Source organism: Eubalaena glacialis, chromosome 4 (genome assembly GCF_028564815.1).
Source record: "Eubalaena glacialis isolate mEubGla1 chromosome 4, mEubGla1.1.hap2.+ XY, whole genome shotgun sequence".
NCBI lineage: Eukaryota > Metazoa > Chordata > Mammalia > Artiodactyla > Balaenidae > Eubalaena > Eubalaena glacialis.
In genome coordinates, this window is record NC_083719.1 from 118,503,467 (window position 1) to 118,519,504 (window position 16,038).

General features: G+C 40.0%; 3 protein-coding genes across 3 annotated transcripts in view; all 3 read left to right on the plus strand.

Moving 5' to 3' along the window:
• The window catches only part of LOC133090981 (protocadherin alpha-3-like), a 120,438-nt gene that overhangs the window by 72,485 nt on the left and 31,915 nt on the right, over positions 1-16,038 (plus strand).
• Positions 1-16,038, plus strand: part of LOC133090980 (protocadherin alpha-C2) — a 106,900-nt gene that overhangs the window by 27,335 nt on the left and 63,527 nt on the right. The window lies entirely within an intron of this gene.
• Positions 1,302-3,758, plus strand: PCDHAC1 (protocadherin alpha subfamily C, 1). The gene is given in 1 exon segment (XM_061188267.1): positions 1,302-3,758. A coding segment is annotated over 1 exon segment (2,457 nt).

A 16,038-nucleotide genomic window follows, 5' to 3' on the forward strand; every position in this document is an offset into this window, starting at 1 on the left:
CCCTCTCTGGAGAAGCCACTGGTTATAGGGTGCTAGGCGGAATCTGGCAGTATTTATTGCGGCCAAGAGCTGTTTTTCATAAAACAGATCACTGTCTCGATTTCCGTGCAGAAGACCGGCCAAAAAACAAAGCTGGAGAATTTATGGGTATCAAGCCAGTTCTTACCCCACCTCAGTGCTGTTTTCTAAACATTTACAGAGAGCAAATTTGCAGAACAGTTTTCTGGTCACACTCTGTAAAGTATCTCAGTACTTTCTCTCCCCTTCGCTTTGCACGTCCTGTTTGGGGATGAGTTGTCAATCTTTGAGTTTTTGGTGCTAACCTCCTCCGTCGCCCACAGCATCGGAGGCCGCTTGCAAAGCACTCCCAGTAGGGCCTCTGGGGGAAAGAGAAACTGCTGACCCGTAAGAAAGCGGAAACGTAGAACCGGAATTGCGCTCGCACACTTTTGTGTCTTGAAAAGTGAGAATCCCGGGGAAGCTTCCCAATCTGCCCCTCGCTGGCTTGGCAGCTCCCGGCATATAAGAAGGTGAAGGAAGAGACTTAAACCCGCAGCGGAGAGGCTGAGAATCCATCACGGAATGCATCCCAGCACTTGGTTTGTGGGCTCCTGTTTCCTTAAGCCTCGAAGGTGTCGTGGTTCACGGTCACGGTTCCGCCTCTCAGCGCCTCCGCCCCGCGGTTCCTGTCGGAGTTCCGCCCTCTCCGCGGGCACTGTAGGGAGTCGGTGGGTTCGAGCGCCTGGGACCCGACGCTCCGCTTTCAAAAGTCGCGGAGAAACGCCAGCCGAGCTCAGCCCCAGTTATAAACTGTCTTCAGGTAGAGGTTGTAGACATTAAGACCTCAGCGGTCTCAGGGCGTTGTCCAAGGAAACGCCGTTTAAGGGAAGGCGTGTTAGTTGTTGGGAGCGTCTTCCTTGCCCCGCCCCGCGCTCGCTGCCAGGGCGCGGGGCGAGATCCCAGCTGGCAGGGAACCGAGACCGCGCTTCCCCAACGCCGGCGGTTCACCTCGTCTCTGCACCCCTAGGCGGCGCTGCACTCCTCCGCACCCGGCCCGCTCCGCTTTCCCAGACGGCTGCCAAGCCTCCAGTCTAGCAAGCCTAGCTCGCAGCCGGGCGGCCCCGGGCAATTCCGGTGTTCGGAAGGCGAACGTCGGCGGTCTCTGCACCTCCAGTCGGCAGCAGCGGCCGGTCGGCCCTCGTTTTTTTTTTTTTTTTAAACCACGGCTTGTGATCTCCGGGAGTCCGGAGCATGGTCCCGGGTCACCGTTGGTGGAACGAGGACGCCGAGAGGGAGGGAGGATGGTGGGCTAGAGGGTGGCAGTTCTCTGTTTGTGGGTCTCCTGCGGCTCTGCAGCGGGACAGCTCGAATACTCCGTGTCGGAGGAGACCGAACGGGGCGTAGCCGTAGGCAATGTTGCCCAGGACTTGAGGCTGTCAGCGGCCGCTCTGTCCTTGCGGAACTTTCGCTTCCTTTCCAGCCACGGCGAGCCCTACTTCGAGGTCGATCTGGCCAGCGGAAGCTTGGTGGTCAGAGAGCCAGCGGATCGCGAACGGCTGTGCGGGGACAAAGCTGCCTGCGTCCTGACCTATGAGCTGGTGCTGGAGGACCCGCTGGAGCTGCACAAGATGCACGTTCACGTCCTGGACACCAACGACAACTCGCCTCACTTCCCTGCCGGCGATGTGCAGTTGCACATTCCCGAGTTCCTGATGCCTGGAGCCCGTTTTACTCTCCCTAATGCCCAAGATGCCGACGAGGGAAGCAATGGGGTGCTAAGCTACAGCCTGAGCCCCAGCCAGCACTTTCGCCTGGACATGGGGTCGCGGGTCGACGGCAGCGAATACCCGGAGTTGGTATTGGAGAAAGCGCTGGATCGGGAGCAGCGTGCCACCCACCGGCTGGTGCTCACCGCCCGGGACGGCGGGCTGCCGGCGCGCTCCGGAGACGCACAAGTCACCATCGTCGTGGTGGACACAAACGACAATGCACCTGTATTTGAGCGCTCAGTATACCGCACCAAGGTGCCAGAGACTGCACCCAACGGGACTGTGCTATTCCGAGTTCAAGCCTCGGACCCGGATGAAGGCTCCAATGGGGAAATCCGGTACTCCTTAAGCAATAGCACGCAGGCAAAGCTGCGACACCACTTTCACGTGCACCCTAGAAATGGGGAAGTGCGGGTAGCTGCTTCACTAGGTCCGCCTGAAACGCTGTTGGAGGCATACATCGAGGCGAGGGATGAAGGCGCCTTCGGTCTAGCCAGCACCGCCAAACTGCTGGTGGAAGTGACTGATGTGAACGATCACGCTCCCGAGGTGAACCTCCTCACTTTCTCCAGTCCAGTTTCCGAGGACATCGCCGCTGGCACAGTGATTGCTCTCCTTAGTGTAAGGGATGAGGACCTTGGTCCCAATGGTAAGGTCGTTTGTAGCATGTCCACTGGAGGCCCTTTTAAGCTGAAGGCTTCCTTTGACAACTACTACAGCTTGCTGACTGATGGGCCGCTGGACCGGGAGCAGGTCAGTGAATACCAGGTCCTGATCACCGCCTTAGATGGTGGCTCGCCCCCACTTAGCACCCGCAGGACACTGACTGTGTCAGTTGCTGATGTGAATGACAATACACCAAGCTTTCCTCAACCGAAACAGGAACTTCTTGTGGCTGAAAACAATGGCCCTGGGGCCTCCCTAGGACGTGTGTTTGCCCAGGACCCAGATCTAGGGAAGAATGGCGTCGTCTTTTATGAGCTGTTGGATATTATCTCTGAAGGGCAGGCAGCCTCTAACTTGGTGGCAGTAGATTCCTCCAGTGGGGCTATCACTGCCAAAATTTCCTTTGACTTTGAGCAGCCCAGGGGGTGTCACTTCCAAGTGGAAGCCCAGGATGGTGGCATTCCTCCCAGAAGTGCAACAGTGACTGTGAACTTGTTTGTGGTAGACAGGAACGACAATGCTCCAGTCATCTTGTTTCCCTTGCCCAGAAATGGCTCTGTCCCAGTGGAAATTGTGCCCCGCTCTGCCAGAACAGGACACTTGGTCACAAAAGTGGTAGCAGAGGATGCAGACAGTGGCTCCAATGCTTGGCTTTCCTACTACATCTCTCAGGCTTCTGACTCGAGCCTTTTTAGAATTTCAGCCAATATGGGAGAGCTCCATACTGCTCGCTTAGTTCTTCCCACTGATGCAGTTAAACAGAGGGTGGTGGTTGTGGTTCGGGACCATGGAGACCCATCACTTTCCACCTCTGTCACACTGGGCGTTCTGTTGAGCAACTCTGTCCCTCGGGTCCTTCCAGACTTTGAAGATGGCTGGGAAACAGGCGGGCACCTGTCCGCCCAGAACCTGTATTTAGTAATTGCCCTGGCCTGTGTTTCCTTTTTATTTCTGGGGTGCTTACTTTTCTTTGTGAGTAGCAAGTTGAGCCAGATCCCAGGTTGTTGCTCTCAGACCTGCTGTCACTCTCCAGAGGAGTTGAGATACGGAAGCAAGATGGCTTCGAATCCTTGCATGACATCTGCCACAATAGATGTCACTACAGTTGAAAGACTTTCTCAGACCTATCTCTATCGGGCCTCTCTGGGACTTGGTTCTGACAGTAACAGTTTGCTGTTGCGTGGGGAATACAGTGCTGCTGACCTGAGAAATTTGGCCTCTGGGGTAGGAATGAATGTGCCAATATCCTGTATTCAGACTCAGAATAGGAAAGGGGATCGTGCAAATGTCAATGCCATGGTAAGCAAATTTTATGGGATTTGATTCCCTTGACCAGGAAATGGCCACTAGCTATTTCTGAAATGTTTCTTAGATGAGCCTTTGGCAACATTTAATCCAATGAATTGACCGCTCCTGCTTAGCATCCCCTGTGCTAAGCATTCTGGGAAGATACAGGTGTTAAAAGAGACTGTCCTTGGCCTCAAGAAGGTTACAGTTTATTTTTGAGGAAGTAAGGTAAGAAATTCAAACCTATTACAGAACAATTAAAATAATATAGCATAAAGTTCTAAAATTTAAAAAAATAAAGCACCAAAGTTTCTGGTACAGGTAATAAACAACCTGGGGTGTCTTTTTTTTTTTTTTATAAATTTATTTATTTTTATTTATTTATTTTTGGCTGTGTTGGGTCTTCATTGCTGCTCGCGGGCTTTCTCTAGTTGTGGCAAGCAGGGGCTACTCTTTGTTTTAGTGCCCGTGCTTCTCACTGCGGTGACTTCTCTTGTTGCAGAGCCCAGGCTCTAGGCACGCAGGCTTCAGTAGTTGTGGCACACAGGCTCAGTGCTCTAGAGCACAGGCTCTAGTAGTTGTGGCGCATGGGCTTCGTTGCTCTGCGGCATGTGGGATCTTCCCGGACCAGGGCTCAAACCTGTGTCCCCTGCATTGGCAGGTGGATTCTTAACCACTGCGCCACCAGGGAAGTCCCCTGGGGTGTCTTTAAATAATTCCTTTTAGGAATTTCTTTAAGGAATTACTTAAAGCAAATATCCCTTCATTAGAAGTATTTTGAGCAACAGATATGTGTAAGGCATTCTGATTCCTAAGGTGAGAATGAAAATTATGTAAGAGTCTTTGTGTAATACAAACTTAATATCATGGACGATGAGACGTTTATTCAAACCATTACAATACATGATTTTAAAATGATGATAACCTAAAACATGTAAAAGTAAATTGCAGTGGATGTTCAAAGAAGGGAGAGAGAGAACATGAGAGAACATCTAGGCAGGGAGGAGGGAATCAGAGGAGGCTTTGTGGTAGAGATAGCTGTTGAATTGGATTGTGAATGTTATACCATTTAATAAAATGCAGCATACTCTCTAGGCTATATTTTACAATGAGTCCCATTTTGACAAAGTAGTCTTTTTTGAGAATGATACTCCAAAACACAGCTAATAGTTCCACACAGTGTTTGTAAGTACATAAAAGTTCTAGACATGTCTCAAAACACCTATTTGTACTGACAGAAAGAAGAAAAGATGATTGGGTATAGGACTTGACAACCTTTTATTTTGTGTTCTTATTGATGTATTTCACAAAGAAGACAGATGAGTAATTGTTATGTCAGAAACATTTGTGTGTTCAGAGGTGCACTTACCATTCAAAGTCCATTCAACTTGGATTTAATATTCTTATTATTTTAGAAGCCAGTATACTTAGAAGTAAGTAAATACCATATTTGGGAGTAATGCATCTAATAAAATTAAATTACACCTCAGTTTATCTGTTTGGCATTTCAAAACTTTCTGAGTGGAGTGGGAGCAATTGGCTTAGCAATTTTACAGTATTACTTTCCAACTTCTCATAGAGATCATGGATGCAAGAGAAAGGTTGTGCAGAAATTAGGGAAGGGAACGAAGGGAATGTTCTACTCTTCTAGGTAATAAGGGAGAAAATTGGATAAGTTATTCTCCTTCAAATAATTATGTTAACTGCAAATAAAATAGATTTGCATCCATTATAATTTTGCATAATTAATATTCACACATGATATAATGGAATCCAATATATATGATTAGTAAATACTTGCTGATGAATGAATAATTAAATTTGTGAATATATTAATTGGATGGAAACACTGTTCAACATAGAGGGAAAAACTTTAACTTACTTTTTATCTTTACGTGTATATATAGTTAACAGTTTAAAGGCCATTTTCAAATATATTATTTTCTTCCTTATGATATATAATCATGAAACAACACAACAGGGATTTTCTGGTCCTAGAGCTAGCATGAAAAATCTCAATGCTGTATTCTGGGGTTAAATAAAAGTCCAGTTCCTGTAGATAACAAAGTGATTAGTAGGGATGCACATCATAACACTGTGAACTTTGCAGTGAATGAAAATTAAAATGCAGTTAATTTTAAGGGAGAATATTGGTGCACAAAATGTTAGTATTTCAGGTATCAAAACACAGTGTATAAACTCTCTATTAAGAAGATTAACCATTTATTTCTTTTATTTCATTGCTTTCTGTAATAAGGAGAGATAAGGATACCAGCAATGTCTATGAAGTTTGAGAATCAGGAATTGTTTGAGAGAAACATTTTGACTAGACTACAAAGGAAACATAAGTAAGTGATAGGAAGATCAATGGATCTGAGAGTTAGAAGGAAAATTATCTACTTAAAAGGAAAAAAATGTAGTTAATAACAGAGGAAAATGTCCCCTGCCACAGAATTTTTAAACTTATGTGAATGATAGAGTAACAGAGATCTACTGTTTAGACGTGCAGGGCTATTGTGCCGTCTCATTCATCCAGTTGAACAGTCTTTTTCCATCATTGTTGATATTTCGCTTTTTAGGTTGTTCATTGTTAATTTTTGTGGGCTGGATATTTCCTTATATATATAGAAAGTTTGATGTATAAAAACATGGGGAAAATAACTTCTATAAAACTGGAGTATTTGTAATTCAACACAGGCATTTATTATTTACTTCTTCCTATCCAAGTGCATATTGATCCAATCTTGATTCTTTAGAAAAGAATGCTTATCATAGTGTTCACTGAATGCCTTAAGAACAACTACAGAATCCTAGAAATAAGGTATTTGTTGCTTCAGTTTTATAAAACATATATCCTTTGAAAAGCGCGAAATTTCATAATTTTAACTGTGTGCCCGAGTCACACAGAATCATGTTGATGCATATGTGTTTATATTTTGTTCTAACTCTAAGCTCTTCTGTCTTATTTTAGTTTAGAGTGTATGTTAGCATAATTTACAATACTAAAAAAAATTAACTTAAGAAATTCAGGAAGAAAAAAAGAAATTCAGGAAAACCTTTTATCTATATCTCTTCTTTGTTAATATTTAACAGATATAACCAAAATTGACCCACTGTGCAACAAGTAGACAACACGAGTCTCATGGCAATTTTTTCTGTTAAAATTCTTGATAGACAATTTAATTTTTTAGATGGTATCTGAGGTGTAAACTCTACTATTTAAAATTAGTTGTATTGGCAATTTTTTTAAGGTAGTAAATATTAATGTAGCAAAAATGCACAACAGCATACAACTAAATTTATTAAAAATTCCGCATGAAAATTATATTTTAAACATACCAATGTTTTATTAGTGTATCGTTCTTCTGGGATTAAGGCAGTTTCTCTTTTACCAGGATCTATGGAGTATAAAATATTTCCCCTTTGCAGTGTCGTTTGTTAACAGAGTGGTAGAATGTTTTTGGCATTCTGGGTGTTTTTATTTGCTAACGTATATTCCTTAAGTAGACTTTCCCATAGGTTAACTGGATGTTTCCTTATATCTATTTTGACTTTGAAGCTGATAACCACACACCGAAAAACTTTAGAGTGCAGTAACTAAGGAAGCGTGCAAGGTATATGATATATAGTCAGATTAAAAAATATGTAAATAGATAGCACAATAGTATTCATTGTATAATGCAAAAACCTCAAACTAGTGAAAAGGAGAGAAAAAGAGCATCATAATTTGAGTAGAAAAAAGAAAAGCAATGCTTTTGGGAGATGTATGAGTGGGAAAGTTTTGACAACGTCTGATAATGTTAATGACCTATTGATTTTTGTTGCCTTCAATATTTGCAGTTAGAGGGAAACAATAATATTCCAGAGACTAAATACACTTTAGCTGGCTTGGGATGAAGGTAGACTAAATTACTAAGAGGTTTTTACATTGCTCAAATGCTTGTAACGTGAATATCAGAAATAGCATTTGGCAGAACGTCAAATGAATATAAGTCACAATCTAGGACTCTCATTAAAGTATGGGAAGCAAGGAATTTATTGGTAAGGATTATTCTTTAAAACCAAAACTTAATGATAAAGGTGGTTACTCACCTTGTTCCCAATTTTAATTGATGAGATGAGAATGGGTCAGGAAACCACATGTCTCTTTTATACTGCATTTATGAAAAAGAATTAGGATAAGAATTTCTTCCTCAAGCTATAAACACAGAAGGTCATTATATATTCATCTGGAACTTGTCTTGGAATCTAGGAATGAATATGCAGTCATGTTGTCTCCTATGCTGCAGAGAAAGAGAAAAGTCTTTCTGTCCCAACCCAAATTGCTGGCTGTTCCTAGAGCCATCTTGTTGCCATGTACACATATACTGTTTTCATAGCTGAGCTCTATTGACATACCTCAAAATGTACTCTCTGAATTCAGGCACATTATGTTTATTCTTTAGAATCTTTAAGCAAAGATTACAGCTGTTTTGTTTAGAATCAAAATGATGTTCATACAAAATAAAAACAACCAATTAAGACATCTTAATAGTGGGTTTTGGCATCTATATTCATCACTTGAGATTGGCATGTCATTTTCCTTTCTTTTAAGGATTTGGTATCAAGGTTATGCTGGCCTTATTAAACAAGTTAGAAGTGTTTTTTTCCTCTCCTTTTTTTCTAGTCGCTGGTCATGTTTGTTAAGATTGGTGTTATTTCTGTCTTAAATATTTAGTAGGATTCACTAGGGATGTTCTCTGTGCCTTAAGTTTTCTTTGTGGGACAGTTTTAAATCATGAAATCACATTTCTTTATTAGTAAGAGAAATATTCATATTTTGATTCTTCTTGTTTCATTTCTGTAAACTCTCTTTTTCCAGAAATATGTTAATTTTATCTAAATTTTCAAATATTTTGGCATAAAGTTTTTTATAATATCCTCTTTGTGATCTTTGTAACATCTACAGGATCTGTAGTGATATTCCTCTTTCCAATCTTGACGTTATTGTCACCTCTCATTTTTCCTGGTTAGACTTGGAAGTAGCTTATTATATTAGCCTTTCAAGGACTAACCTGGCTTTTGGGATTCTCTTGCTTGTATATTTGCTTTCTATTTAATTGATTTCTGCTCTTAACATTATTTACCTCCTAATATTTTCTTTATGTTCAATTTGCTATTTGATTTCTAGCTTCTTATATAGCTTATTGTTTTTCAGGTTTTGTTATTTTTAATGTATGGATTTAAAGCTGAAAAATTCCCCTAAGTATGGTATTAGCTGCTTCATGAAAATCGTATTTTTAAAAATTTTAATTGACGTATAACATACATAAAAGTTCATATATCGTATATGTATAACATGCTGAACAATCCAAAATCAACAGAATCATGTAATCACCACAGAGGTAAAGAAGTAGAAGAGCATTACCAGCACCCCAAGCCCCCCTCAGCCTCCTCTATCTTTACTCTCTTCTGAAATATAACTATTATCATGAATTCCAACATCATAAAAATAGAATCGTATGGTATGATTATGTTTTTGTGTTTGGCTAATTTAATTCAATATCATACATGTGACAATCATCTGGCCTGCTGTGTATAGCAATAATCCATCCATTAAATTGCTGTATGTCACATTGTATGAATATATCACAATTTATTTATCCATTTTTCTGCTGATGGACATTTTTTTCAAGTTTATTTTTGCTATTATGGACAATTCTGCTATGAACATTTTTTCCATGTCTTTTGGTGCACATATTTGCATTTCTGTTGACTGTGTATCTAGTAGTAGAAATTGCTTGGTTATATGGCATGAGTATGCTCAACTTTAATAGACACTGCCAACAGGTTCCCAAATTAGTTTTTCCAAGTTCCTCTCCTGCCAGCAGCGCTTGAGAGTTTCAGTTACTCCACATTCTTGAATAATTAGTATTACCAGACTTTTACATTTTCATTGTTATAGCGGTGTGTACTAGTATCTCATTTTTAAAATTTAAGTTCTAGATTTGTGTTTTTTTCCATGTAATGTAATAATTGAATACTGAACAGTCTACAAAGTGAATATTAAAATGCTTAGACCATTCATCCCTCCCTTCCATTGTATACTTTTTTTAAAGTCAGGTTTATTAGTTGTTTGAGAAATATTGGTTCACTGAGCTATAAAGATCTTCCAAATGTGGACACATTTTATTATGCAATAACAAAAAATCACATTTGTCAATACCACCATCGATCTCATCAGACAGTCTTCTAGTATTGGGAAGCTACAAGCTCATGGTGGCAGAAAAAAGTTTTCCAAAATTATGATTCTTACTCAAAATCTTAAATTTTATCATTTGCAACAAAACTGTCACTTGTTTTCCTTGCAGTGACAGGCTCATTTCATTCATTTTTAAGAGAATGTCTGCCTTCTGGTGTTATAAATACCCAAGTTTATCTTGTAAATTTCCTGTCTCAGACCTGGAGTCAACCATTCTACAGGATACTTCAATTCTTTTTTCTGGGAGATGGTATTTAGAAATAAATCTGGACAATGGGTGTGCTTATTCCTACATGGTTGAGTCAGCATTTCTAGGTGTGAACTAGGGGATATGCATTTTTTAAAAGGTAAAATAAATCACAAGTTCATACTAATCTTTACAATTCAAGTTCAGAACTATAAGGTTTTTACTTAATTTCATCACTCTTACATTTGTATCTCCTTTCTCCCATAACAAAAATCCCAGTGTTCATTTATATCAACATAATTACTAATTTATTACCACACACTACTCAAAGAACAGACTTAGAAAACAATACCAGCATTACACCAACAATGTGATTACAGTAACAGTTTAATATTTTTGCCATTCTTTTCATTTGTAGGGTATATTTTACTAGGCTTGTACAAGTTACTGTGTTTTAAAGTATCGTGGAATAGTTCATCTCTGTGTAGTTATGCCACCAACTACATAGAGTTAGGTTCATTTGTTTCAAGTTGCTTTCACAGTGAGGGCTTGCTTTTTTTATTTTAATTTTTTAATTTAATTTTATTTATTTTTTTATACAGCAGGTTCTTATTAGTCATCCATTTTACACACATCAGTGTACACATGTCAATCCCAATCACCCAATTCATCACACCACCATCCCCATCCCCCCGCGGCTTTCCCCCCTTGGTGTCCATACATTTGTCCTCTACATCTGTGTCTCAACTTCTGCCCTGCAAACCGGTTCATCTGTACCATTTTCCTAGGTTCCACATACATGCGTTAATATACGATATTTGTTTTTCTCTTTCTGACTTACTTCCCTCTGTATGACAGTCTCTAGATCCATCCACGTCTCAACAAATGACCCAATTTCGTTCCTTTTTATGGCTGAGTAATATTCCATTGTATATATGTACCACAACTTCTTTATCCATTCGTCCGTTGATGGGCATTTAGGTTGCTTCCATGACCTGGCTATTGTAAATAGTGCTGCAATGAACATTGGGGTGCATGCGTCTTTTTGAATTATGGTTTTCTCTGGGTATATGCCCAGTAGTGGGATTGCTAGATCATATGATAATTCTATTTTTAGTTTTTTAAGGAACCCCCCATACTGTTCTCCATAGTGGCTGTATCAATTTACATTCCCACCAACAGTGCAAGAGGGTTGCCTTTTCTCCACACCCTCTCCAGCATTTGTTGTTTGTAGATTTTCTGATGATGCCCATTCTAACTGGTGTGAGGTGATACCTCATTGTAGGTTTGATTTGCATTTCTCTAATAATTAGTGATGTTGAGCAGCTTTTCATGTGCTTCTCAGCCATCTGTATGTCTTCTTTGGAGAAATGTCTATTTAGGTCTTCCGCCCATTTTTGGATTGGGTTGTTTGTTTCTTTAATATTGAGCTGCATAGGGGCTTCCCTGGTGGCACAGTGGTTGAGAATCTGCCTGCCAATGCAGGGGACACGGGTTCGAGCCCTGGTCTGGGAAGATCCAACATGCCACGGAGCAACTAGGCCCGTGAGCCACAATTACTGAGCCTGCACGTCTGGAGCCTGTGCTCCGCAACAAGAGAGGCCACGACAGTGAGAGACCCGCGCACCGCGATGAAGAGTGGCCCCCGCTTGCCACAACTAGAGAAAGCCCTCGCACAGAAACGAAGACCCAACACAGCCAAAAATAAATAAAATAAATAAATAAATTTAAAAAAAGATACTCTATGGATATACCATAATTAAAAAAAAATATTGAGCTGCATGAGCTGTTTATATATTTTGGAGATTAATCCTTTGTCCATTGATTCGTTTGCAAATATTTTCTCCCATTCTGAGGGTTGTCTTTTTGTCTTGTTTATGGTTTCCTTTGCTGTGCAAAAGCTTTTAAGTTTCATTAGGTCCCATTTGTTTATTTTTGTTTTTATTTTCATTACTCTAGGAGGTGGATCAAAAAAGATCTTACTGTGATTTATGTCAAACAGTGTTCTTCCTATGTTTTCCTCTAAGAGTTTTATAGTGTCCGGTCTTACATTTAGGTCTCAAATCCATTTTGAGTTTATTTTTGTGTATCGTGTTAGGGAGTGTTCTAATTTCATTCTTTTTCATGTAGCTGTCCAGTTTTCCCAGCACCACTTATTGAAGAGACTGTCTTTTCTCCATTGTATATCCTTGCCTCCTTTGTCATAGATTAGTTGACCATAGGTGTGTGGGTTTATCGCTGGGCTTTCTATCTTGTTCCATTGATCTATGTTTCTGTTTTTGTGCCAGTACCATATTGTCTTGATTACTGTAGCTTTGTAGTATAGTCTGAAATCAGGGAGTCTGATTCCTCCAGCTCCGTTTTTTTCCCTCAAGACTGCTTTGGCTATTTGGGGTCTTTTGTGTCTCCGTACAAATTTTAAGATTATTTGTTCTAGTTCCGTAAAAAATGCCATTGGTAATTTGATAGGGATTGCATTGAATCTGTATATTGCTTTGCGTAGTATAGTCATTTTCACAATATTGATTCTTCCAATTCAAGAAAGTGGTATATCTCTCCATCTGTTGGTATCATCTTTAATTTCGTTCATCAGTGTCTTATAGTTTTCTGCATACAGGTCTTTTGTCTCCCTAGGTAGGTTTATTCCTAGGTATTTTATTCATTTTGTTGCAATGGTAAATGGGAGTGTTTCCTTAATTTCTCTTTCAGATTGTTCATCATTAGTGTATAGGAATGCAAGAGATTTCTGTGCATTAATTTTGTATCCTGCAACTTTACCAAATTAATTGATTAGCTCTAGTAGTTTTCTGGTGACATCTTTAGGATTCTCTATGTATAGTATCATGTCATCTGCAAACAGTGACAGTTTTACTTCTTCCTTTCCAATTTGTATTCCTTTTATTTCTTTTTCTTCTCTGATTGCTGTGGCTAGGACTTGCAAAACTATGTTAAATAATAGTGGTGAGAGTGGACATCCTTGTCTTGTTCCTGATCTTAGAGGAAATGCTTTCAGTTTTTCACCATTGAGAATGATGTTTGCTGTGGGTTTGTCGTATATGGCCTTTATTATGTTGAGGTAGGTTCCCTCTATGCCCACTTTCTGGAGAGTTTTTGTCATAAATGGGTGTTGAATTTTGTCAAAAGCTTTTTCTGCATCTACTGAGATGATCATATGGTTTTTATTCTTCAATTTGTTAATATGGTGTATCACATTGATTTGTGTATATTGAAGAATCCTTGCATCCCTGGGATAAATCCCACTTGATCATGGTGTGTGATCCTTTTAATGTGTTGTGGGATTCTGTTTGCTAACATTTTGTTGAGGATTTTTGCACCTATATTCATCAGTGATATTGGTCTGTAATTTTCCTTGTTTGTAGTATCTTTGGTTTTTGTATCAGGGTGATGGTGGCCTCATAGAATGAGTTTGGGAGTGTTCCTTCCTCTGCAATTTTTTGGAAGAGTTTGAGAAGGATGGGTGTTAGCTCTTCTCTAAATGTTTGATAGAATTCACCTGTGAAGCCATCTGGTCCTGGGACCTTTGTTTGTTGGAAGATTTTTTTTTTTTAAATGGTATCCTTTTACAGTTGTTTTTTTTTAACTGTGGGTTTATTTATTTATTTATTTATTTATTTATGGCTGTGTTGGGTCTTCGTTTCTGTGCGAGGGCTTTCTCTAGTTGGGGCAAGCGGGGGCCACTCTTCATCACGGTGCGCGGGCCTCTCACTATCGCGGCCTCTCTTGTTGCGGAGCACAGGCTCCAGACGCGCAGGCTCAGTAATTGTGGCTCATGGGCCTAGTTGCTCTGCGGCATGTGGGATCTTCCCACACCAGGGCTCGAACCCGTGTCCCCTGCATTGGCAGGCAGATTCTCAACCACTGCGCCACCAGGGAAGCCCTGTTGGAAGATTTTTAATCACAGTTTCAATTTCATTACATGTGATTGGTCTGTTCTTATTTTCTATTTCTTCCTGGTTCAGTCTTGGAAGTTTATAACTTTCTAAGAATTTGTCCATTTCTTCCAGGTTGTCCATTTTATTGGCATAGAGTTGCTTGTAGTAGTCTCTTAGGATGCTTTGTATTTCTGCAGTGTCTGTTGTAACTTCTTGTTCATTTCTAATTTGATTGATTTGAGTCCTCTCCCTCTTTTTCTTGATGAGTCTGGCTAATGGATTATCAATTTTGTTTATCTTCTCAAAGAACCAACTTTTAGTTTTATTGATCTTTGCTATTGTTTTCTTTGTTTCTATTTCATTTATTTCTGCTCTGATCTTTATGATTTCTTTCCTTCTGCTAACTTTGGGTTTTGTTTGTTCTTCTTTCTCTAGTTCCTTTAGGTGTAAGGTTAGATTGTTTATTTGAGATTTTTCTTGTTTCTTGAGGTAGGCTTGTATAGCTATAAACTTCCCTCTTAGAACTGCTTTTGCTGCATCCCATATGTTTTGGATAATCGTCTTTTCATTGTCATTTGCTCTAGGTATTTTTTGATTTCCTCTTTGATTTCTTCAGTGATCTCTTGGTTATTTAGTAATGTATTGTTTAGCCTCCATGTGTTTGTGTTTTTTACGTTTTTTTCCCCCGTAATTGATTTCTAATCTCATAGCGTTGTGGTCAGAAAATGTGCTTGATATGATTTCAATTTTCTTTAATTTACTGAGGCTTGATTTGTGACCCAAGATGTGATTTATCCTGGAGAATGTTCCGTGCGCACTTGAGAGGAAAGTGTAATCTGCGGTTTTTGGATGGAATGTCCTATAAATATCAATTAAATCTATCTGGTCTATTGTGTCATTTAAAGCTTGTGTTTCCTTATTAATTTTCTGTTTGGATGATCTGTCCATTGGTGTAAGTGAGGTGTTAAAATCCCCCACTATATTGTGTTACTGTCAATTTCCTCTTTTATAGCTGTTAGCAGTTGCCTTATGTATTGAGGTGCTCCTATGTTGGGTGCATATATATTTATAATTGTTATAACTTCTTCTTGGATTGATCCCTTGATCATTATGTAGTGTCCTTCCTTGTCTCTTGTAACGTTCTTTATTTTAAAGTCTATTTTATCTGATATGAGTATTGCTATTCCAGCTTTCTTTGATTTCCATTTGTATGGAATATCTTTTTCCAACCCCTCACTTTCAGTCTGAATGTGTCCCTAGGTCTGAAGTGGGTCTCTTTTAGACAGCATATAGATGGGTCTTGTTTTTGTATCCATTCAGCAAGCCTGTGTCTTTTGGTCTGAGCATTTAATCCATTCACGTTTAAGGTAATTATCGATATATATGTTCCTATGACCATTTTCTTAATTGTTTGGGGTTTGTTTTTGTAGGTCCTTTTCTTCTCTTGTGTTTCCCACTTAGAGAAGTTCCTTTAGCATTTGTTGTAGAGCTGGTTTGGTGGTGCTGAATTCTCTTAGCTTTTGCTTGTCTGTAAAGCTTTTGATTTCTCCATCGAATCTGAATGAGATCCTTGCCGGGTAGAGTAATCTTGGTTGTAGGTTCTTCCCTTTCATCACTTTAAGTATATCATGCCACTCCCTTCTGGGTTATAGAGTTTCTGCTGAGAAATCAGCTGTTAACCTTATGGGAGTTTCCTTGTATGTTATTTGTCATTTTTCCCTTGCTGGTTTCAATAATTTTTCTTTGTCTTTAATTTTTGTCAATTTGATTCCTATGTGTCTCGGCATGTTTCTTCTTGGGTTTATCCTGTATGGGGCTTGCTGAGCTTCCTGGACTTGGGTGGCTCTTTCCTTTCCCATGTTAGGGAAGTTTTCGACTATAATCTCTTCAAATATTTTCTCTGGTCCTCTCTCTCTCTCTTCTCCTTCTGCGACCCCTATAATGCAAATGTTTTTGCATTTAATGTTGTCCCAATGGTCTCTTAGGCTGTCTTCA